The sequence below is a fragment of the Pseudorasbora parva genome, chromosome 8 (assembly GCF_024679245.1).
Source record: "Pseudorasbora parva isolate DD20220531a chromosome 8, ASM2467924v1, whole genome shotgun sequence".
Classification (NCBI taxonomy): domain Eukaryota; kingdom Metazoa; phylum Chordata; class Actinopteri; order Cypriniformes; family Gobionidae; genus Pseudorasbora; species Pseudorasbora parva.
In genome coordinates, this window is record NC_090179.1 from 26,738,154 (window position 1) to 26,763,800 (window position 25,647).

Here is a 25,647-nt window from a genome sequence, read left to right on the forward strand (position 1 = left end):
TACGGCGCTCAGGGGATAAACAGGTGCTTTGTAAGATTGGGGATTTGCTAGGTGGGGGCGCTTTAGGGCAGCTATCAGGAGGGCTATAGGGAGTAAAGACCTCACTGAAATACTTCACTCGCTGTCTCTGTCTCTCAACCGCTATCTCCTTCTCTCTCTGTCCATCTGTATGGTAAGGGTGTAGTGGCCCGGGCAGGCGGACAGTGTGAGATTTCAGTCTCTCAGGTGTCAGGCTCTCAGAGCCAGCCTGTTGAAATGCAGTCTCCATTGTTCATGCTCACACTTGGGCCTGCATCTTCCACCACAGGGCTATTGTAGAGTGCAGACAATCTAGCCTCACCATCTCAAACACAGGAGCTGCTCTCTCCACACCTCACCTGGCAAACAGAAATGCCACTGTCTACCAGAACAAACCCAGCTCTTATAATGTTTTTTTTTTGTTAGCAGTAACTGATAAGTACTCTTTAGGATGCTCCGCCTCTTCAAACTAGAATTTAACTTTTCAGGTTCTGATGCTGATTCGTCTTAATGAATCAGGTTAAGGATTCTTTTAAATTTTAGTCAAATTAATTGAGAGTCTGATCCATAAGAGTTTGTAATTCACAAAAATGCCGGCTCATACAATTCATTAGCAGGAGAATAAGACTTCACTAGTTGCTCTGTACATTTTTTAATTCATGAAACCGTTGATAAGTTTGTAAGTCATTTTCACTTGTGAATCTTTTGACTTCATTGACTGTGCTTCTGTTTTTTCTTCACTGGTTGGTAACAGTCATTTAATGCAAATTTACTAGTAGTGCTGTATGATTTTGTTTCTTAAAAAAGTTTTTTTTAGTTTTTAAAAGTTTCAGAAATATAGTTCACTTGGGAATCTTTTGAATTCATTGGTTATACTGTATATGTTTTTCACACAAAAAAAACTGCCTAAAAATAATAATTAGCACAGGAATTGTATGATTTTGAATAATTAAAATAGCCGGTTCATTTGTTCACTTAGGAATCTTATGGTTTCATTGGTCGTGCTGTATTTTTTTCATTCACTAAAAAGGAGTATTGTACAGTATAGGAATGTTTCATTTGAGAATCAGACTTCGTCTGTCGAGTAACACATAGAACACTTTCAAAATCACTTTCATTTTAGTGCAGTGTTCCATGCGCATCAGTGGAAGAATGCTCATGCAGGAACCATTAACAGTACCAACTGGCACAGTTCTGGTTTTGTTAAAAAAAAGTCCAGCAAAAATAAGTATTCCTTACTATACTTTTCATGTATCCATTACCCCTAAAAGACACCACATAGTGACTTGCAGCTTATTTTTTGTATTTGTAGCAAGTGTGCTGGCCCTGAACTGTAACTAGCTGTTAGGTCCCACAGGAGCTGTGAAATCCTGTCATTGTACACCAATGCTGCTACAAACCCCCGAAGACGCTTTCCCAATATCCTTGCTCATTTTTTTGGTTCCAGAACAATGGTTACTTTTTATTAGCAGAGCAATAAGCTGCTAGATGCATCTGCAGGTGTCTGCCCCTGACTGGAACACCATGCTTGGGTTAACGCTCCCACACAATGCCTTGCACTGTTTTATTTGGAGCCGCTGTTGAGGTCTGGAGCGGTCTGAGGTGTAGCTCTCTGCTCCGCTGATATCAGGGCCTCGCTGGAAAGAATGCGCCACTCCGTCTGAATGTGTCTATGGCGGCAGGTCTGGCCAATGGAAGCTGTTATCTGCATTCCAGGGGTGTCTTATTTGCTGTGCGGTAGCGAGAGGGGCCGAAACTGTGGCAGGCTGCATGTAACGGATACCCTTGTGTCAGCTGTTTCCTGCTCGGCTACTGACAAGGCCTCACATTCACAATCGGCCCATTCTCTCCCCCCCCTGCGATGAATAAGTAATTATTCGGTATAGGAGGCAGGATACTTGGACTGGCCTATTGAATGTGGCAGCAGCAGGTAAGGTGATCGGCAGGGCCGTAACTCTTCCTGCGAAGCCGTAACCTTAGCTGCTGCCAGCTCTCTGTTTATTTAGCACGTCGGACCTGGTCTTTGTCCCACCGGGGGACGGTTTGCAAGACAGGCTCACGTTCGCTTCCATTCTATCACTTACTGTAATATTTAATGACAAACAAGGTTTGAGAAGCAGCTCAGGTAACTGGAGCTGGACCTCTTCAGTGGAGTGCAGGCTAAAGGAGAGCTTGATCCCTGATGTGAAGGTGTAACACACGCCGTGACTTAGCAGTTGCTTATGAGGGATAATATTACTGTCACTCTTAGGAAAATAGAAGAAGCTACTGTTTTTTTGAAGGACTAAAGACTGACTGATATAAGAGGTTTTATTTTATAAAATCTTATAATGTTTATTAAATGTTAAATTTTGTATGCTCATTTAGATATCGCCTAAGGTAAATTTGAAACCAAAAATAATCTAATAACAGTGTAATCTTTAGCCTGAATATTCATTTTTTAGACTGTATATTATAATGTCAAGTCAAAGTTTATTTATAGAGCACCAAAGTTCTGTGCAAGCATAATCAAGATGAAATAATCAACACACAACCAAAAAAAAAAAACTTAAATTCCAGGGTGTAAAAATTAGATTTAAGACTTGATTTAAAACCAAAAAATGTTTGGGTCTGCCTAACATGTAGAAGCAAAATATTCCAAAGTTTTGGTGCATGGTCACCCTTGCTTTTTAGCCTTTTTCAAGGGAGAACAAAGAGTAGATGCTCAGCGGCGTGTGTAGCTCTTGATGGAGCTGTATTAAATGTCATAATTCCTAAATTCATTCAAAATTCAAAATTGTATTTATTTACACTAAATAGTATAGAGTTATAATAGATGATTATCTTTCATGCCTGGACAAAATCATGTTGTTGAAAATAAAAAAAATCTAAATTAGTGTAGATTAAAACACTTCACAAGCTATTCTTGTTTTGTGCATGCAGTATTTCAGTACTCTGACAATAACACTGTCTCCCACAGAATGAAGCAATGATTCTCAGTTTGACAGCGACTGTGTAACACATGAGTTGTGTCATTCCCATGAATGGAGGGGACAGTGGAACACTTAAAATGCTCATACCATCCTCAAGATCGGTTTCACCACTAGAGCTGGCTGCAGGCAAACATGGCCCTTTGTGTGAAAGCTGCAATTAAAGAGATCCAATCAGGGGCCCAGTAACACGAACAATGGCACAGTCTAAAATTACAGTCTTGCTTGGGGTCATTCTGTCTTGACTTCTAGCATTTGCCTGTTATTTGAATGATCATCTATATGACTGCTAATACAATAGCCTTTTCATGAGCTGGACAAACAAGGGCTGTAGAATTGCTTGAAGTAGGTTGTTTCTCTTTGTAATGTTTACGCTTGACTTGTTTTTCTCTCTCTCTCTTTGTGTCCAACAGTCTCCTGTGTCTTGTTCTCTCTGTCCTTGCGCCAACCTCAAAGCAGGACAGAAACTGGTTGAAAAGTCCAAGGACAACAAGAAAGACAAAGAGGGAACTGGGAGGAAAAAAATTCCAAAGATCTTTTTCGGCACTCGTACTCATAAGCAGATCACACAGATCGCACGGGAGCTGAAACGGACTCTTTACTCCACTGTGCCCATGACAATACTGTCCAGCCGAGACCACACCTGCGTCCACCCCGAAGTGGTACCTCATGCCAACCGCAACGAGCGCTGCAAGGAGCTGCTGGAGGCCAAGACCGTGAGTCAGCCCCTTCCCAAGTTACACCGTGACATCGCAACCACCTTTGAGCACAGGTTCTTCATTCATCTGTCATCATTAGTCTCTCTGAGAGGGATAAAAGAGAGTAGATTTAGGTTCACTGAGTTCAAGGCCTTTTATGAGATTGAACTCTGAACTCAATATTAGTGTTGTGAGAGAAACCTAAAGATCGACAATGAACCTTTTTTTCTCATAGTCATAAAGCCTCCACTTATATTGCTAAGCTGTAGTGATGCACCGAAATAATTATTTGCAGAAACAAAATTTCTGGGCACACTAGGCATAATGGATCCTTACAAATGCTAATTTTAAATTCAGCGTTTATTTGGAATAACTAAACAAATTGTATTAATATTTTTCTAATATGTATATATTTATGTTTAGAAGATATTCTATGGATATTAGAATATTTTTTGAAAATATAAATAAGATTAAAGGGTTAGTTCACCCAAAAATGAAATTTATGTCATTAATATCCCGTAAGACCTCCGTTCATCTTCGGGACACAGTTTGAGATATTTTATATTTAGTCCCAGAGCCTATGCAAGTGTATGCACACTATACTGTCCATGTCCAGAAAGGAAATAAAAACATCATCAAAGTAATCCATATTTGACATCAGTTGGTTAGTTAGATTCTCTTGAAGCATCAAAAATACATTTTGTTGCAACAATAACAAAAACTACGACTTTATTCAGCATTGTCTCCTCTTTCCTGTTTGTTTTCAATTCTCAAATAAAGATTCAAACGGTTATGAATCAGCGTATTGATTCATGATTTGGATCGCGTGTCAAACTGCTGAACTCACGTGACATTGGCGTGATTCACTGATTCATAACCGTTTGAATCTTTGTTTGAGGATTGAAAACAAACAGGGAAGAGATGACAGTGCTGAAAAAAGTCACAGTTTTTGTGATTTTTGGACCAAAATGTATTTTCGATGCGTCAAAAGGTTCTAATAAACCAACTAATGTCACAAATGGACTACTTCAATGATGTTTTTATTTCCTCTCTGGACATGGACAGTATAGTTTGCATAACACTTGCATACGCTCTCGGACTAAATATAAAATATCTTAAAGGGTTAGTTCACCCAAAAATGAAATTGATGTCATTAATGACTCACCCTAATGTAATAAGACATTCGTTCATCATTGGAACACAGTTTAAAATATTTTATATTTTAGTTCCAGAGCATATGCAGTCTATGCCCACTTTACTGTCCATGTCCAGAAAGGGAATAAAAACATCATCAAAGTCGTCCATATGTGACATCAGTTGGTTGATTAGAGTCTCTTGGAGCTTCGAAAATACATTTTGGTCCAAAAATATCAAAAACTACGATTTTATTCAGCATTGTCTTCTCCTCCATGTGCCTCCAAAAAGAATCAAACGGTTAATGAATCAGTGAATCGATCAATGATTCGGGTCGCCAATGCCACGTGATTTCAGCAGTTTGGCGCTTTATTAATGACATCAATTTCATTTTTGGGTGAACTAACCCTTTAAACTGCGTTCCGAAGATGAACGGAGGTCTTACGGGTGTGGAACGACATTAGGGTGAGTCATTAATGACCATAAATTTCATTTTTATAATCTTGGTTCTAAAAACTTTTTTAAAATATATTTTACCGCTGTATAGAATTCAAAACAGTGCAGTTATGCATGTTGTTCAATGCATGCATGTATGTTGTTGATGACTTCAACTAAACTTACTAGTGTTAAGTAGTAAAGGTGCAAAAGGTCACATTATGATCTTCATAAGTCTTCATTGGGAAATTCCTGATCGTGTGGATTCCTATTAAAATGTCTGGACTTCAAAAACTTACCAAACAACAGTAAATGTGGCTGCATTTTAACAGATTATGTCTGCGTTTTCGATATTTGACCGAACAATTACATTTGTCTTACTCAGAATTGTCATGCATCTTTATGAGAATGGTGTCAGTTTAGATTTATTTTTATAACCAGAGATCACCCTTGCACACACTCTTTCCTCTGACCACCTAAGTGTACAGGTCATGTCCTGTGCCCTGTTATGTCATTGAGTGTTGATGCCTAAGTAGTGATCAGCTCATCATGAATTTGTTTGCCATTGAAAGTCTTAAATTGGATCTTGTGAACGGAGTTTGACCCACTCTTTACTGTGGAACCAAACACCTCATTTCCTGATCTTCACAGTGGCCTGCAGGCCAAACAGCAAGTGTGGCCACTTATTCTGTGAACCCTCTTCTCCTTTCACTGTAATACTGTCGAAGAAGACGAGCTGCCCGCACTGAAATGCAAACCCTCGCTTTAAGGTTTCACAAACTTAATCTCCGTCACCAAAGCTGTGGAAAACAGTTACATGCGATAATATCCCCAATCAGTCATACAGACCTTTTTTGTTGTGCAGCCTTGTCAAAGGCTTCAAACACACTTTGTTCCAGTGGGAGATTCGGTATTGTCTGTGTTACTTAGTCTCTGACCATCGGGCAACCCACATAATGATACCTATTACGCTGTCACCACAGGTGTCTACTCACCTCGCGACTGTGTCGTGCCCCTGCACATGAAAGCAGGGAAGACCGTGCCGACAACCCTGCTCAGCGAGAGGAGAGAATGAGCTGTCATTTTCCTTATCCTCCCTGAGGCCCCTTCTCTTGTGTCCTCTTATGAGCCCCACTCCGAGTCTTTATTCTGCTCTTCTGGCCCTACTGAATGGCTGAAGTGCGTAGGCCTTTCAGACACTTGTCGTTAGGTCGCACACCCCTCAGTGGTGCCACGATCAGATTGACGTTTATCCCATGCTCTCATTGACGATTAATCCCTCATTGAGTATGTATACTGGATGCTGCTATCAGCCTTTCAGCAGCATGTTACAGGTTCCAGTGAATTGAGAAACAATGCACAGATGCTTCCCTTTTCTGCAGTAGGGCAGCTGCCTAAAGAAATATAATCATATAAAAGCACATTAGCAGTTTGTTGTATAAGTTCATGCATTCCCAGGTATTCAAACCCACAACCTTGGTGTTGCTAGCACTACCATTTATGCAAAAGCACCATTTTATGTCAAAATCATCAATCATTATTCATAAAGCAGTGTTATGTGTGTGTGTATTTCCATGTTGTTTCAGGGTCTTTCATGCCGGTACTACCACAATGTGCATAAAATGCGTGATCAGAGCTCTTTACAGTGGGTTCATGGGCTACACCAGGCATGGGACATTGAGGATCTGGTGCGTCTTGGTGGCAAGCTGCGGTCCTGTGCTTACTACGCAGCTCGGGAGCTCATGGAAGAGGCCTGCATTGTGTTCTGTCCTTACAACTACCTGTTGGACCCCCTCATTCGTGAGAGTGTGAGCATCAATCCATAAGTTTCAGTATATACAGAAATTAATAAACTAAATTTGTATTTATATAGATATAATTAGGTTTCTTTATAGATTATTTACATTTACAGATTGATTATAATTGGAATCATTCATGGGAAATGGTTACTCATCTAATTCAATTGATTGCAACAATTTACTGTATATGGTTTCAAAAATGGGTTTAAATTTAATGCTTAATATGTTTTTAATAATAATTTTCATTCAGAAATTACCCCCAAAAGATTATTTAAAGCCATTATTGTGTTAAATAAGAAAAGCATCAAAAAGAATTTATTGCATTAAATAATTTTAATGGAATTATTTGTCCATAACTAATTAATTTTATTAACGCTTTAAAGGCACAATAAGTAATTTTCGCCGCTAGAGGTCACTGATTCAAAACAAAGACATGTTTTTTTGTCTTACCTCTACAGCCGGTGGAAAAGAATCCGACCGGACTCGGGCAGAAATCATATTCACGGATGAGCTAATTTATTAAAATATTTATTAATATTACTGTAGTATGAAGCAGGGTGTGGCTGAAAGTTGTTGGAACGGAACGAGACCACTTGTCATGCCGCAGACGACCTCTTCTGCTTCTTCCGGTCATGCATATGTGGTGTAAAGCAGAGCTGTTTTGTCATTATTGGATGCATTTGAGGGCGTTGAAAGTTATGTTATAATACTACTCTCCATTTGCCTAGTGGCTAATATGAGACACTTGTTGCACAATGCAGTTAGCTAGATGAACGATAAATCGGAAAATCAAGATGACAATATTTAAACAATAAGAATAATGCAGAGTTCATACTGCATGATTTTCAAACTCGTGAGATTACTGCTCTTCACACTGCATGACTATCTGGGGTAGCATTCAGTCACTGCTGTTCACACTGCACGATGGATTGGCGACAGGAGGTTTCACATTGCATGACTTTACGATAGGAAGAATCACTGGCAACTCTCTTTAGTGCGCAAACTACGTTTCACAACCAAACACACGTAAGATTTGACAAGTAAACAACGCAAGTTCTTGCGCGAGACTGAAATTATTTTAAATTAAACTGCAGAAAGTTTGCAATCCAAATTGTCTGTGCGCTGATTTGAAGGAGAAAAAGATTATGGATGAGGAAATGGTTGTGGAGACGCAGCGAGCAAGGGTTGTTTTCTGCAAAGTTTGACGTAAATCAATAATTTTGCAATGAGCAAATGTATGCGCTTTGTTTGATAGAATTGTAAATATATCTATTAAAATACTGATATTCTGGTCATCCTCCCTAAACCTCCAGCTACCCTGTATTTCGCTCTCATTGGCTGTAGTTAATTACCAATATATTTTTCAGTCATAACACATTGTACACAGCAGGAGTTCACTTTGACTCACCAGCAAGTCCAGATATTTAGCATGCCATATCTCACAGGCATCAGCGACTTATCTGAGATTCTCTCAGATCGAGTCTGATAATTCACACTGCGGGATTTTTACCTATTTGCCGATTTGCCTATGATTTAGGGCATCTGTCGGCGAGTCAAAATCGGGCTTAACTTTGTTGCGCTTTATAACAATTCGTTTTCTGTGTATAGATTTATCTAAACAGTTGCTCACCTGTCAAATACAATCGTCAATTGAGAATAACACGGTTTTTGATCTCATTAATATGCGGCTGGACATGGTTTTATAAATCCATTTCTCTGGATTTAAACATTCTTGTAAACATTTGGGATAATGAAAGTACTGAAGTCAACAAAATATATAACATTGTTCTAGTCGTTTTAGGATATTTTAGTTTAAATATATTGCACCAAATCAAAAAAATGACAGCCCTACTAAAAACATTTTAAAAACCAGACAGTTTTGATAACTGTCATTTTGCTCCTCTTTCTAGATGGAAATCAATCTGAAGGAGCAGATTGTGGTGCTGGATGAGGCTCATAATATAGAGGACTGTGCCCGTGAGAGTGCCAGTTTCACCCTGAATCAAGCTCAGCTGTTGCTGGCACGTGATGAGATTGACGGAATGGTGACACATAACATTCGGCGTGATCAACACAGGCCCCTGCTAGCATTCTGCTGCAGCCTTGCCAAGTACAGCCCTTCTTTTGTTCAATAGTTTCAGCTTATAGGCGGTGCTACATCCACATTCTGTTTCATCGTGAAATCTGCTTTTTGAAGATTCCTAATATTTCTTTATGCAGACCAATCTCTAATGTGTGTAAATTGGGTTTTAAATTGTGCCAACTAATTGTCTTTAAAAAAAATTAAATGAAACTAATTATATATTTATGTCCACACTTTTATGTAGCTGGGTGCAGGAAAGCTGCAATGGCTTGGAGGAACGTGAATATGAGTCTTCCTGTAAGGTCTGGACCGGGACGGAGGTTCTTGGTATCTTCCATGGCCTTGGCATCACAGCAGACACCTTCTCTTTGCTACAGGTTTTCTTCCTCTGTGTATATCTTCCTCCCTTTTGCCAGAAGGAGTATACTAACAGTCTCCTCTACTTTTTATCTGATTTCTTTAGAAAAATCTGGCAGCAGTGCTAGAGAAGGAGGAGCGGATTGGGCTAGTGAACGGGAGAGAAGACACGGTGCAGGTTCCCACCATTTGCTCCAACACTCAGTCAATGCTCAAAAGCCTCTTTATGGTGCTGGAATTTCTTTTCAGACAAAATTGCAGGTCATTATCACAAACTACCCATCATTCTTCTTACCTTACTATCTCAAAAGGTTTTTGGCAGTGATTTTTAAAGACCCCTTGAAATTGCAATTGGAGTTTTATGGCTTCTAGTCCATGATAGCTTTGAGGCTATCTTAATGCTAGTCTGTGCCTTAAAGTTGACTATTTAAGCATGAAAGAGAATTTTAAGTGTAAAATTTAGAGCGGAATCATACATTCAAAACAAGCTTCTAGAAGTAAAATAGGGAATTTTAGTTATAAACAATGCTTGTTTCCCATTCATTTTTCCAAAATTTTAATTTAATTTCTAATATTTACCTAATATATAATATTTACCTACATTTATATTTTTACTAAATCTTTTTTTTTCCATTGCATGAAAAGTGCCAATCATTTTTGATACAATTGAATTGCTGAATCTGAGTTGATTAAATAAAATACATTTCACAGATTAGTTTGAAAGGAAAACCAAAAAAGGGTCAGACTTATGGAAACTTAATAGTTGAATAAATAAAGTTTCCTAATTTAATATTGCCAGCTAAATCATCACATATGTATCTTCAAATAATTGACATATCACCCAGCTCTAGTTTAATGCACAAAAAAGTATTCCCAGTGTATTTTAGTGTACTTGATTATCTCTTATCAAGTTAAAAATAACTTTTTAAAAGCGTTGAACAAACTTTGTACTACATGCTCTAGTTAGTCACTTAATACCACAAAAGCCAGTTATTTCACATTCATCTATTGGTTTTACTGAATTTCTATTTGTGAATATGTACAGGTTTGCAGATGATTACCGTGTGGCTCTTCAGCAGTGCTACATGTGGACCACCCAGCAGGACTTGCCTGACGCTCAGGGCTTTTTTGCTCGACCCCAGCGCCGCCGACAGAGTACCCGCACCAAAACTCTGGTGCATACCCTGAGCTTTTGGTGCCTCAACCCTGCTGTGGTGAGAACAACTATGCTTGCTGCAGTACTTTTAAAATCTAATTTGAATGTTGTCAGTATGATAGTTGTCAAAAAGTACTGCCTTCAGTACTAAGTCAATACTGAACATTTTCAAAACAACGCTTTGAGCGTTGTTGAGTGGAATCGCAAACACCTCTGATTGGCCATTGTGCCCACGTGTTCATCTGATATGTCTGATTAGCTACAATGATCAATGCACAGGAGGGTTTGAAAGCACACAGAAGTGTTTGAAAGTGTTTTGAAAATGTGAGCGTTTGAAAGCACAAGCAGGCATATTACCAGCGACGGTTCCCGTGTGTATCTGTGTAAGTGATCTGTGAACATGTTTTTGAATTGCTGATCATTGTAGCCAGAGACAGTAGAGTGCGGATCGGGCCGCATTTTTCTGTCCGAGCCCGACCCGCGTCCGACAGAGCAGTAACCGAACCCGACCCGAGCCCGACAGGCATTAAAATATTTATGTCCGAGCCCGACCCGAGCCCGACAGTTAAAATCAATTTTTTTCCCCTCATATACTAATGACACGCACGTTTGTTTGTGTGGAAAGTCCGCTTTTATTAAGCAACTGTAGGAAGGCATTCTGAAATGTTTAACGTTACAGACGAGCGCATCAGCCCGCGCATGGGGCATCAAACCTCACACAGAGCCCAATCAAATAGCCAACTGAAATTAAATGAACAAAGGTCTGCTAAAAATGGCCCAAGCTAACAGAACAAAACATTAACGTAACACAATTGACATGCTTATTGAAATGAAAGTTATCTTACCAATTTTCTCAAACTGTGTGGTTCCTAAACTGCAACATGGGATCTATTTACATAATCTATCCATCAAAGTTTAGGCTAATCGAGGTTTTATGCAGAAAAAGGATTGCATCAACTGTGGATGGCTTCAAGGCTGTCCTGCTGCCAGCAGCGCTGAAGTTGCGCTCACTGGAATGAGGATGCCGCGGGCAATATGCACGCACGTGTTGCGCGTTGTTGTCACGGCGACATAAACAAATTTCTGCATGCTGGAAGACGGATGTTAGGGTAATATTTTACATTTATTTTAGTCACAGAAACAAACCATTGCATCAAGTTTAACAGGCCCATTGGCTACTTGCATAATAAGCAGTTTTAAATTTAAAAGGTTCAATGCCTTATCACGCTGACGTGACCGAGCCCGACCCGAACCCGAACGTCATTTCTAAATATCTGTCCGAACCCGGCCCGACCCGTCGGGTACCGTCGGAACACGTCGGGCTCGGGTCGGGTATCCATCCTCTAAGAGACAGACATATCTGATGAGCAGGTGAGCACAATGGCCAATCACAGGTGTTTACAGTTCCGCTCAGCAACGCTTAAAGCGTCACATTTTTTAAATTTCAAAACCGACTTGGTACCGAAGTTGGTACTTCTGACAACACTAGTCAGAATGAATATGTATTATAAGCTGTTGTGGTTGGTGGTGTTTCATGGCAGGCATTTTCAGATCTGAGCGATTCAGTGCGGAGTATTGTTCTGACTTCAGGCACCCTCTCTCCCATGGGCTCCTTTTCCTCTGAACTGGGCATCAAATTCTCCATCCAGCTGGAGGCCAATCATGTTATCAACAAGTCACAGGTCATTGGCAAATAGCATTTATCAGGATATGCGAGTTATATTGTGAAAGATTATCAATTATTATTTGAAATCCCTGTAAGAACAAGGCAAAATTTTAGCAGCCATTACTATATTCTTTAGTGTCACATGATCCTTTAGAAATCCTTATAATTTATTGATTTGGTGCTCAAGAATGAATATATTATCATTTTTGAAAATGGTTTTGCTGCTTAATATTTTTGTGGAAACTGTAATAAAAAAAAATCAGGATTCTTTAAGTATAAAGTTTGAGAGAGAAATCTTTTGTAAAATTATTAATGTCTTTTTGATTAATTTAATATGTCCTTGTTAATTCTTAAAGGGATAGTTCACCCTGAAATGAAAATAATTATCTTGTACTCACCCTGCTGTTGTTCTAATGACCTTTCATCTTTTTCGAACCTCAAAAGGAGATATTTTTGGAAAAACGTCCTGCATGCGCTGCTTCATATAATGTGAATGGCTAAAACTTTACAAAAGGATACAGAAGTATCACGCAAAGATACAGTGAGATGCATGCCATATATGGAAAGTGTTCAGGAGGCATACTATGAGTTTTTGCGAGAAATAAACCTTATTCAGTCAAAGCTTGTTGCTCTGTGCACGTTCCAGTGAGTGCGTGCGTGTGAGCCGGCAACAGCTTGCTCATTAGAACGAGCAGGGTGAGTAAAAGATGACTTTATTTTAATTTCAGGGTGAACTATCCCTTTGATAACTCCAAAATTTTGAACAGTACTATAATTTAAATTATCGGTGTGTGTTTATGTTGCAGGTCTGGGTCGGTACAGTTGGTGCAGGGCCTCAGGGTCGTAAACTATGTGCTACATTTCAGCATGCAGAGACATTTGCCTTTCAGGATGAAGTAGGGGCACTGCTTTTGAAAGTGTGCCACACAGTGAGTCGAGGGGTTCTCTGCTTCCTGCCATCCTACAAGGTATGTACAATCAATATTTTCTGCAATATGTGGCATTGGCTAACACAAGCATGACTATTGCTCATACATATGGTTAGGGATTTGAACAAACCTCTATCTCCAAGTATTCAATTTAGTAGCACCATCTGCGCTAAGGATATTAATGATAAACATGATAAAATGCACAATTTAATTTGAAGGGGGACACCTGAAAACATATTTAAGGACCATAGAGACTTGGGGAATGTTCTCTCTGGACTGTTGAGTACCAGCTAACCTAGCAATGGCCTAGCAGCCAACCCAAACATCTTTGCAACTGCACAGACGTACACTGGTAACCTCCCACTTCAATCTAGTACTGTGGCAACAGAAAATATAAAAATCAAGTTAACCATTTAATCCCATTCATATTTATTTGCTTAAAAAAATAATGTTGTCAATGTCAATTTGATACTGCAGCTCTACAAAGTTGCCACTGGGAGGCCTTAGAGACCACAATTTTGCATTTCTGTAAACATGCTACTGTTTTCCTTTAGAACTTCTATAATAATATCATCTGCATGCTGTGTAAAACTGTGGTTGCTGCTGTCTGACATTCCGTAGAGGATCCACAAAGTCATAACAACAGAAGCAGCTGTTTCTAATTTCAATAGCAGCGGTCAGACGATGACCACATGCACTAATACGTAGCTGTAATGTATTATGGATAATGAACAAACCTTTGAGTGCTGGCTCACGGTTTTTCTGTATCCCTTTTCAGGTAACAGGCTCAATTATTAAAAACCATTGAAAAATACTTTGTTCCTCATTGTTTGTTACGTTTAGCTAATGAATAATTCAGCCCTATTCAGGCTGTCTGTCATGATGTACCCTCTCAGGGGATGATTACCATTCTCAAATATCTGTGTGCATGTACATCTTTGTGTTGATGTACTCTTAGTGTACATTTCTAATATATTTCATAGAATATATTTAGCCTACCAGAATCATAGTATGCTACTCGAACTTTAACACAGGAACCAATTTCTTTATAAAGTGACCACATAAATTCCCTGTTGTGTATCATGTCCATGTATGAATGTTCCATGTTGATTAATATTTAATCTAGAAATTGAGCAGTTTAGGGAACTCATTAGAGACTGAAAGTTCTGGAGCCTGTGTGTCCCGTCTGAGGAGAAGCAGATCAGAGCATCTGTAGTCTCCTGACACCTCTCAATTCATGCTTGATCACCATCTCTCCATTCTGTGTGTCTGTTCTGGCCACTTGTCCCCATGGCACCAATTGTGCTATACCACCCTCAAACACCCTAACATTATCATTCATAACTCACACCAGTAGACACACAAGCCCTTTATGGTTCTCAAGATGGGTTTGCAGCTTCCAACCTGTCTCAGTTGGACCCCTGTTAACCACAGCGGCCTGTTTTCTGGCATGACCTCATGACAAGAAGGCTAAACAGTTAAGAGGGTCTGCTTATTAAATGTGGGCTGAGAAAGGTGACAAGATCTTGTAGAAATGCAGGATGCTTTTAAAGCAGATTAAGATAAGGGCCATTAGAACTGACGTCGCCAAGCTGTCTGTGTGAAGAAGAATCTTAGCTGGCGCCTGGTGCTTTAGGTGGGGTGGAAAGGAGGGGTTGGTGGATGTATCTATATAACTTGCATCCTCTCAAAGTCAAAGTGCTTTACAGGGGCTCTGAGCACAGGCTATGAGCCCCTAAGGCCTCTCAGCATACTGTTTGCAGTCTCTTAGGCATAGCCATAAATACAGTTTCAACAGTATTAGAGATGCTGTAGCACATCCAAGGTAATTGTATTACAGAAATACTTTATTTATTTGTTTATTTATTAGTGTTTTTACTTTCTATATTTTCACAATTAATTTTGTCATCATTTACTATATCCAGCAAAGCGCTGGGCGAACTGAATCGAATAGATGAATCTGATAGTATGGATAAGCCAGCAAGACAGACTGGGAAGTGCTAGCCAGGCTTCCAGCGACTGAACAAGTGGGACTTGCATACCCGCAGTGGGGCAGCGAGATGGCATGCAGGGACCCCACTCGGATGGCGGGTGTGAGGAGGTCTCTTGAGTGCATCCTGGGCACAACCAGCAACCCCTGCTGGCGATGGGAAAGGAGCCTGAGGGTAGCTTTATATACCGCTATGCACACTCTCTTGGCGCCCAGATATTTTGGAAATGGCTCTTGAGGATCCTTAGCCTGTGGGCCAGTGGTGGAACAAAAAATAAAATTTGAACAAAAGATTCTCCCACAGAGCTGTCCCCTCCATCTCTGGGCGGGCCGTCTCAGGGTCGCTTGACTTTCTGTTTGCCACTTGGTTTGGTAGCGGTCTGGGCGGCCTTCCACACTGTGAAGGTTGCTGCTGGTCTTTAGCGGGAGCGGGGGGGGCTGCAAGGGGATGTCCTCAGCAACGAGAAGGCAGAGGATCTGCAGCTGGGGGTGGGTGGAGGTAGCAGCGATGTGTTTGATGGCCTCCGTCTGCTTCTGGCTTCTGGATGGCTGAGAACGGCTAGGCAAAGCTCTCAACCGCGTGGCCGAATAGTCCAACATGGGAAATGGGGGAATTTAGGAACTGATGTTTATCGGCATCCCCATATCGGCCAGGTTGAGGCAGAGATGATGCTCTACAGGACCACTATTGTGGACATCGTCTGCCTGAATGCACAAGCTGTGACTTTCGTCCCCTGAAGGAGCTTGTTTTCAGGTCTGCCCCTCTGCATGTCCATGAATGCCTGGTGCACCTGAAGAAACACCATGGGATGCAGGGTGTACACAGCCTGTCCACAGGCTCTGTAGGCTTTGCCTGTTAGATTGAACAAATTTACAGGCCTTGGACGGTGGAGGGTTCCACACAAGTCCAACCTTTTTGGTTGCCTGGAAAACCTTTTCTGCGGCCTGAGAAAACATAGCGATCAACTCTTGGTCTCTCTCCGGCAACGCCATTCTCCCAGAGAGTCTTCATATGTAAACACATACAGTATCGATTGTATAATTATTTCAAATACAGTGGGTACGGATTGTATTCAGACCCCCTTAAATTTTTCACTCTGTTAGGCCATCCTTAAAAATATTTTGGTTTGCAGTAACAGTAAAAATTTTTTAAAAAAGGGTCGGTAGGTAGGTCTATATTTTTTTTTCCAAATTTTAATACAAAAAAAAATGTAAATTTTTGGTGATGGTGATTACGTAGGTATGAATTTAAACAAATTGGCATATCGTGACATCACTGACTGGGTCTTCAAGCCGTGCCTTCGGGCGCATAGGCTAATTGCAGGCTATATAGACCACAAACAAATTGAAATATTTGTTAAAAACATGTTTATTGCATAAATTTCAGGTGCATTCTTTAAGAAAAGTGTCCAACCACCAGCTAGCTGTCATTGACTCAAAGCTGTCAACCCTCCCTTTTTTTCCGGGTTTCTCACGTATTTTAGCTCTTTTCCCACTGTCTTCCCATTTTAGTATTTTCCTGTGATATGTTTCTTATTTTTATGCTCGATTGTGTTAACTCAGAACACGCAACTATCTGTGTCTCTGAAGTGGCTTGCACTTCTTGCCAGACCAACGCATCTGGTGATATAGACTAGTGCATTTGAATATTAAAAAGCAAAAAGTTGTTTTTATGAATTCAATTAATTAAGTAGCTATAACCAGCTATTCAGTCAAGAGCAGTGAGTGAGTCCTTATCTTTTGTTTGACAGACAGCAGTAAAGGCTACTGCTCCTTTAAGACCTAATACAGAGATATGCATCGTCTTTCTCAACTTTATAAAGTTCTCTTAAGGGATATAGACTGTCTGATTGATACTCATCAAGATCGACATGTTGACATACTTTTTGTGTGAGTTTATCCGTTCAAACGCAAGACTTGAAATAACTCAATATTTGCGCGCTGTGAGACGTGCGCGCGCTGCGCACAGAGACAGATCTTCTCACTGCAGAGGGTTCTTCTCATTCGCGTCTTCTGGCGAATATACTGGGTGATGACGGCGAAATGACTGATCATACGGCAGCACTCGCATCCATTGAACACAGTTTACAAAGATAGACCGTTTTGCCCATGTTTTCTTTTATTATCGCTGTTGTAGTGCACGTGTATCCATCGACAGAACCATACATAAAGCATTATTTTTCAAGTTACAACCAGTGCCGCCGCTCCCACCACGCGCTGGGGTCGAGCAGAACACACGCTACCCATAGCAACGCGTTATGACAACGACATTTCAGACTGACAGAGACAAGATAAACGGCTTTTCCGCCATTTGTTACTGTTTTGTACACGTTGTTATATTAATTATAATTCAAAATCTGTTTTATTCGCCACAATATAGTAATGATAAATGTTGAGAGGGGCACTTTTGATTCATTTTCAAAAAGGGCAGGGGCTCAAACTAAGCCCTCCCCTCTGCAGTGCACTTGCCTGGTGTGTGTAACGTGTCCATGGTCCTGACTCCTGTCACACGGCGAAATCTCCGACAGGGCTTTAACAGTCTAACGTTACAGTGAATGAGAGTATGAGCCGAGCCGAAACGAACGCACGTGCAGGCAGTGTGACATCCGTTAACCATAGTGTAAACATAGATGACGTCACGGGTTTTTCTATACACGAAAGAACGTAGCCTTCGTTTGTATGGCCCAGGCAATTTATACATTTATAATACTTACTTAAATATAATTCATATTATTTTATTACTGTTGTATTAGTTGTTTGAAAAGTAAAAAAAGAAATTGGTCGGTCTTAAAGCCAATTTACAACCGGCAAGTCGGTCGGACTAAAAGGAAAAAAAAATAAAAAATTGAGTCGGCCCTAAATTGACAGGGTCGGTCGGGTTACGGCAAACAAGAATATTTTTAAGGATGGCCTTATATTGCAGCCATTTGCTTAAAAAAATTCTCATTAATGTACATACAGCACACCATATTGACAGAAAAACATAATTGTTGACATTTTTGCAGATTTATTAAAAAAGAAAAACTGAAATATCACATGGTCCTAAGTATTCAGACCCTTTGCTGTGACACTCATATATTTAACTCAAGTGCTGTCTTATTTTTTTCGGATCATCCTTGAGATGGTTATACACCTTCATTTGAGTCCAGCTGTGTTTGTTTATACTGATTGGGCTTGATTAGGAAAGCCACACACATGTCTATATAAGACATTACAGCTCACAGTGCATGTCAGAGCAAATGAGAATCAATTCAAATCAAATGAGAACTACCTGAAGAGCTCAGAGACAGAATTGTGGCAAGGCACAGATCTGGCCCAGGTTACAAATTTTTTTTGCTACACTTAAAGTTCCTAAGACCAAAGTGGCCTCCATAATCCTTAAATGGAAAACGTTTGGGACGACCAGAACCCTTCCTAGAGCTGGCTGTCCGGCCAAACTGAGCTATCGGGGGAGAAGAGTACACCTTGGTGAGAGGAGTAAAGAAGAACCCAAAGATCACTGTGGCTGAGATGCAGTCAGGAGATGGGAGAAAGTCGTAGAAAGTCAACCATCATCACTGCAGCCTGCCTGAAGCCTCTCCTCAGTACAAGACACATGAAAGCCCACATTAAAGTTTGCTAAAAAACACCTTAAGGACTCAAAGATGGTTAGAAATAAGATTCTCTGGTCTGATGAGACCAAGATAGAACTTTTTGGCCTTAATTATAAGCAGTATGTGTGGAGAAAATCAGGCACTGCTCATCACCTGTCCAATACAGTCCCAACTGTGAAGCTTGGTGGTGGCTAGGGCTGTGCAATAAATGAAATTATCGAAATATCGGCAATGTACATATTGCAATATGCATATCGCAACGGCATGCAATATCTGAATGATTTTAATAGGCTACATCAACATTGCGTGCAGCAGCAACCACAGCCTCCCAGACACTGTTCAGAGAGGTGTACTGTTTTCCCTCCTTGTAAATCGCACATTTGATGATGGACCACAGGTTCTCAATGGGGTTCAGATCAGGTGAACAAGGAGGCCATATCATTAGATTTTCTTCTTTTATACCCTTTCTTGCCAGCCACGCTGTGGAGGACGCGTGTGATGGAGCATTGTCCTGCATGAAAATCATGTTTTTCTTGAAGGATGCAGACTTCTTCCTGTACCACTGCTTGAAGAAGGTGTCTTCCAGAAACTGGCAGTAGGACTGGGAGTTGAGCTTGACTCCATCCTCAACCCGAAAAGGCCCCACAAGCTCATCTTTGATGATACCAGCCCAAACCAGTACTCCACCTCCACCTTGGTGGCGTCTGAGTCGGACTGGAGCTCTCTGCCCTTTACCAATCCAGCCACGGGCCCATCCATCTGGCCCATCAAGACTCACTCTCATTTCATCAGTCCATAAAACCTTAGAAAAATCAGTCTTGAGATATTTCTTGGCCCAGTCTTGACGTTTCAGCTTGTGTGTCTTGTTCAGTGGTGGTCGACTTTCTGCCTTTCTTACCTTGGCCATGTCTCTGGGTATTGCACACCTTGTGCTTTTGGGCACTCCAGTGATGTTGCAGTTTTGAAATATGGCCAAACTGGTGGCAAGTGGCATCTTGGCAGCTGCACGCTTGACTTTTCTCAGTTCACGGGCAGTTATTTTGCGCCTTGGTTTTTCCACATGCTTCTTGCGACCCTTTTGACTATTTTGAATTAAACGCTTGATTGTTCGATGATCACACTTCATAAGCTTGGCTATTTTAAGACTGCTGCATCCCTCTGCAATATATCTCACTATTTTTGACTTTTCTGAGCCTGTCAAGTCCTTCTTTTGACCCATTTTGCCAAAGGAAAGGAAGTTGCCTAATAATTATGCACACCTGATATAGGGTGTTGATGTCATTAGACCACACCCCTTCTCATTACAGAGATGCACATCACCTAATATGCTTAATTGGTAGTAGGCTTTCCAGCCTATACAGCTTGGAGTAAGACAACAGGCATAACAAGGATGATGTGGTCAAAATACTCATTTGCCTAATAATTCTGCACTCCCTGTATATATCAGTTTGGGTCAACCAATTACAAGCAATGCTTCAATTTGTTCAGTCTGTGGTGTAGATGGTTGCATTAGCAATTAAAGAAAAAAACACTTAAAGCGATAGTTCACTTTAAAATGAAAATTGCCAGTAACCAAACAGTTAACAGAAGAAAAAAATACTATGGAAGTCAATAGCTCCAGTTAACTGTTTGGTTACTGACATTCTTCAAAATATCTTCCCTTGTGTTCAGCTGAAGAAAGAAACTCATACAGGTTTGAAACAACTTGAGGGTGAGTAAAGAATGACAGAATTTTCATTTTAAAGTGAACTATCCCTTTAAGCAAAACGGGTCAAAGTATCTGAATAATTTTTGTCCCAAATGTTTTATATATTTTTCTGGTAGTCCACTGTAGGAATTATGTATATATGTATATTATATATACAGGTCCTTCTAAAAAAAATTGCATATTGTGATAAAGTTCATTAATGATAAAAATTAAACTTTCATATATTTTAGATTCATTGCACACCAACTGAAATATGTCAGGTCCTTTATTGTTTTAATACTGATGATTTTGGCATACAGCTCATGAAAACCCCCCAAAATTCTCAAAATCTCAAAAAAATTGCATATCATAAAAAGGTTCTCTAAACAAGCTTATTAACCTAATCATCTGAATCAACTAATTAACTTTAAACACCTGCAAAAGATTCCTGAGGCTTTTAAAAACTCCCAGCCTGGTTCAGTAGAAACATCCAGAGCCACCGTGCACAGGCGTGTGCAGGAAATGGGCTACAGGTGCCGCTTTTCCCCAGGTCAAGCCACTTTTGGGCTACAGAGAAGCAGCACTGGACTGTTGCTCAGTCCAAAGTACTTTTTTCGTATGAAAGCAAATTTTGCATGTCATTTGGAAATCAAGGTGCCACAGTCTGGAGGAAGACTGGGGAGAAGGAAATGCCAAAATGCGTGAAGTCCAGTGTCAAGTACCCACAGTCAGTGATGGTCTGGGGTGCCATGTCAGCTGCTGGCGTTGGTCCACTGTGTTTTATCAAGGGCGGGGTCAATGCAGGCTATCAGGAGATTTTGGAGCACTTCATGCTTCCATCTGCTGAAAAGCTTTATGGAGGTGAAGATTTTGTTTTTCAGCACGACCTGGCACCTGCTCACAGTGCCAAAACCACTGGTAAATGGTTTACTGACCATGGTATTACTGTGCTCAATTGGCCTGCCAACTCTCCTGACCTGAACCCCATAGAGAATCTGTGGGATATTGTGAAGAGAAAGTTGAGAGACGCAAGACCCAACACTGGATGAGCTTAAGGCCGCTATCGAAGCATCCTGGGCCTCCATAACACCTCAGCAGTGCCACAGGCTGATCGCCTCCATGCCACGCCGCATTGAAGCAGTCATTTCTGCAAAAGAATTCCCGACCAAGTATTGAGTGCATAACTGAACATAATTATTTGAAGGTTGACTTTTTTTGTATTAAAAAGACTTTTCTTTTATTGGTTGGATGAAATATACTAATTTTTTGAGATATATATTTGTAAAATATTTTGTTATATTAACATATTTTAACGACAATATATTTATTGAATAAAAATGAATTATTATATTTATCAAAATAAACAGAAACTAGTACAAACTTTGCTAAAGTGCTTTTTTTGAACAAGTATTACCGTAGTCATTATTAAAAAACCTTAAAAGTATTTGTATCATTGTGCCTTTTACCCCATGCTGGATTACCCGGTGTGTGGGGTAAAAGCCCACCTTGCCACCTCATATAAGAGAAACAAAATGAACCACTTTTATGATTTATTTTCACATTAAATCTGTTGCTGTTTACATGTATATTTGTTCTGCAACCATGCACTATGGGAATAAAGTATTTTTTTTTCTAAATGTGTGCCTTTAGCCCCATTGTACCCTACTTACCCTATCTTATAAGAATGCAATTTCAATACTGTTCAAAAGTTTGAGGGTGGTAATTTTTTTATAAAAAGTATTTTATGCTCCCCTTATAGTGCAGTAAAACTAAGTACTAGTAATAGGGAATTTTGTGTTTTCATGAGCTGTATGCCAAAATCATCAGTATTAAAACAATAAAAGACCTGAAATATTTCAGTTGGTGTGCAATGAATCTAAAATGTATGAAAGTTTAATTTTTATCATTACATTATGGAAAATAATGAACTTTATCACAATATGCAATTTTGTGTGTGTGTGTGTGTGTGTGTGTGTGTGTGTGTGTGTGTGTGTGTGTGTGTGTGTGTGTGTGTGTGTGTGTGTGTGTGTGTGTGTGTGTGTGTGTGTGTGTGTATTTATGTCTGAATAATTTTGGTTTGACTGTAAATTAACCATATTCTGGGGCCTATTAAAGGGTTAGTTCACCCAAAAATGAAATTGATGCCATTAATGACTTAGAAGCCAAGGGTATCCCACCACTAACATCTCTTTTCTCCGATAATTTACAGGTTTTCTTACTGGATGAAGTTTGATTTGTCCACTTGCAACTGTGTCCATTGATCAAATAGTTTCAGAAGTGTATCAAAGTAAATGTTTTTGTACTGCTATTGGGCCATTGTAAAGTATGCAATTCCCTTTCTTTAAGCTGCCCATTAGCAAGGCAATCCTTTTATTCCAGCTATAGCTCTCGATAACAACAAAACAGAACTTGAAGTGATCTTGTTTTTATTTTATGGTGTTTAGTTCTCGCTGTTGGCCTCACTAATGGCCTGGTCCGTGTCAGCACCGAGGAGTGTGGGTGCCTGCAGGCAGGTGGCAGGGGCGTCACTATGCTCTGTCCTTGGCGTGATCATCACTGTGATATTTGCAGCTGAATTATTTACAGCAACTACACAACTTCTTCTGCAGCCACCAGGGCACTATGTTTCATTTATGCCACCCTACAACCAAGTTTGTCCATTATTTATGCCTTTTGCAAAGAAAAAACAGCAATGTGTTGTCACATGACAGAATAGCATCAAGGTTTGAGAAAAGTAGGTAAAGAGTAGTGTAGGTGACAGAAGAAAGGAGAGCGTGAGAGAGAATGCACACAGTTGGGCTTCACAGTGCCACCTCACCTCCATGTCCTCTCAGAGAGCTGTATCCGGTCTACTTAATCTAGCATGGTGACACAAGCTGAGTGATGCATATATTTAGTCAACTAACCACAATGAATTATTCATCTTTTGTTGTGCCTCTGGATGTTTGCTAGATAGTCTTCACTCCACTTTGTTTTATCAACAGCTTCTATGGACGTGTTAACCAGTTCTTGTGTAGACATTTGAGATATGAGCTTTTCTCTTTACTGACAATAACATTTTTACTTTACTACTGACTTTAGTAGTACTACTTTACTACTAAACATATTAAAGGGTTAGTTCACCCAAAAATTAAATTGAATTAATGACTCACCCTAATTTCGTTCCACACCCATAAGACCTTCGTCTTCATAACACAGTTTAAGATATTTTATATTTTAGTCCCAGAGCATATGTAGTCTATGCACACTATACTGTCCATGTCCAGAAAGCTAATAAAAATATCATCAAAGTAGTCCATATGTGACATCAGTTGGTTGATTAGAATCTCTTGAAGCATCGAAAATACATTTTGGTCCAAAAATAACAAAAAACAATGATTTTATTCAGCATCAGTCTTCTCTTCCGCGTTTGTTTTCAAACCTCAAATAAAGATTCAAACGGCCATGAATCAGTGAATCAATCAACCAACTGATGTCACATATGGACTACTTTGATGATGTTTTTATTAGCTTTCTGTGGAATGACATTAGGGTGAGTCATTAATGACATCAATTAAATTTTTGGGTGAACTAACCCTTTAAGAGTAAAAGAAGTTTGTTCAGATACTAGATTAATTAGATTAACTAGATTAATTTACTTAATCATATATTGTTCGATTAATTAATTAATTTACAATATTTTTTTTAACGGATTTTGACCACATATCTGAGAGAATTGAAGAAGTGGGAGTTGTCCGAATGCAGAATAAAAGTATTTCACAGAATAATACAAAGTTTTGTTATTTACTATGGTAACATTCATTATTGACCTTTTAGATAAGTAGAATGTAAAGTTACCTCATTATACAGACCTTTGATTCCCTTCGGTCTCCTATCGATTAACTTCTGCCTTATGTTTTAGGTTTAGGATCATTAGTCACCTCTTAAAACAAGTGTCAGTCAGTAAATACTACTGACTATGTGACCAATGTGTGTGTTGTGGTCTATTGCAGATAATGTTAGTCTGCTGCAGAGTTCTAAAGATGTGAGATTCTGGTCTGCTGTAAAGGGGCCTTGAATAAGGCATGAGACTGGGTCACTGCTGTCGTGAGCTCCCAGCCCTCGGGAGCAGTGTGAGAGACGATGTGTCAGAAGTGGGGCTGCACACACCTTATACACTCATACTAATGGTTAAAGGCTGTCTAGTGCTGTGGTGTTAGACATTCTCATACTTTACTGTAATATTACAGTTGGAAATCATTTTATTGGTCCTTAAACCGTTTTAACCTGAAGTTAAGCAGTGATTGTCATTCTCCAGATGTACACAGTGGAATAAGGATGTGAGGTTAAATGCCTCTTATCATTTGTCGCAGCTTGTTTGGTACTAGTGCGTTCATGTCGTCTTTGAGCACGCCATCTGTTTGATGGCACTGTCACTGACCTCAGAGAGGGATGGTGTAGGGTCACTTCTGCAATGTTTGTGCACCTGAGCCTCAGCCAAGTGTGCAGATTGACATTTTCATTCTGCTGTGTCCTGGTCTAGGCCCCGTGGAAACAGCGCTGCTCTTGTCAGATAATGCCTATGAATTAGGCATGAAGGCCATGTGCTCATCCCATCACCACCACCCCCACAAACTCCCATTCCTTGTCCAAACATCTTAAAACAGAAGTGCACACTTGCAGTTCCTAATTTCCACTGGCAACATTGGATGCTGTCCATTTATTCTATCGTTGATGTTTTTAAAGGCAGGTTAAATTCTTCACGTCTTTTTTTGATATATAAATGAAATGTGGTATTTTCAGTGGTTTTTCTTACTTGCATGAGCATTTTAATTTGTGCAGGATGGTTGGATGGAGGTAGGGCTGAGTATTGACACAAATTTCACAATTCAATTTGATTTCGATTCACAAGCTTGCAACAACAAGCTTTAGACAAATCACTTAACTAATGCTGTAAACTATGGGATTCAGTTGTAGCCTAGGCTACATTAGCCTTCTCTAATACTGAAGGTAAAAGTTAACTGATTTGTTTACAAACTCTTACATAACACTCAATTTTATTTTATTTTTTTATAATACATTTATAATATTATCTTTACAATTACATAATCATATTTCTACTCCAGTTAGTTTTTTAAAATATAAACAATTGAA

General features: G+C 39.8%; 1 protein-coding gene across 7 annotated transcripts in view; it reads left to right on the forward strand.

Annotated features, from left to right (window-relative positions):
- The window catches only part of brip1 (BRCA1 interacting helicase 1), an 85,408-nt gene that overhangs the window by 11,530 nt on the left and 48,231 nt on the right, over positions 1-25,647 (forward strand). For 6 of the 7 annotated variants that reach the window (XR_010906750.1, XM_067450573.1, XM_067450571.1 and 3 more), the window contains exons 7-14: positions 3,401-3,703; positions 6,841-7,062; positions 8,964-9,163; positions 9,381-9,513; positions 9,600-9,754; positions 10,539-10,707; positions 12,191-12,331; positions 13,122-13,283. Coding sequence is in view for 6 of the 7 variants with exons in the window: in XM_067450573.1 (XP_067306674.1) it covers positions 3,401-3,703; positions 6,841-7,062; positions 8,964-9,163; positions 9,381-9,513; positions 9,600-9,754; positions 10,539-10,707; positions 12,191-12,331; positions 13,122-13,283 (1,485 nt within the window). In the remaining variant the exon portion in view is untranslated. Of the gene's footprint in view, positions 1-1,718; positions 1,949-3,400; positions 3,704-6,840; positions 7,063-8,963; positions 9,164-9,380; positions 9,514-9,599; positions 9,755-10,538; positions 10,708-12,190; positions 12,332-13,121; positions 13,284-25,647 lie in introns of those variants that run through there. The other variant, XM_067450574.1, reaches the window with a different exon arrangement.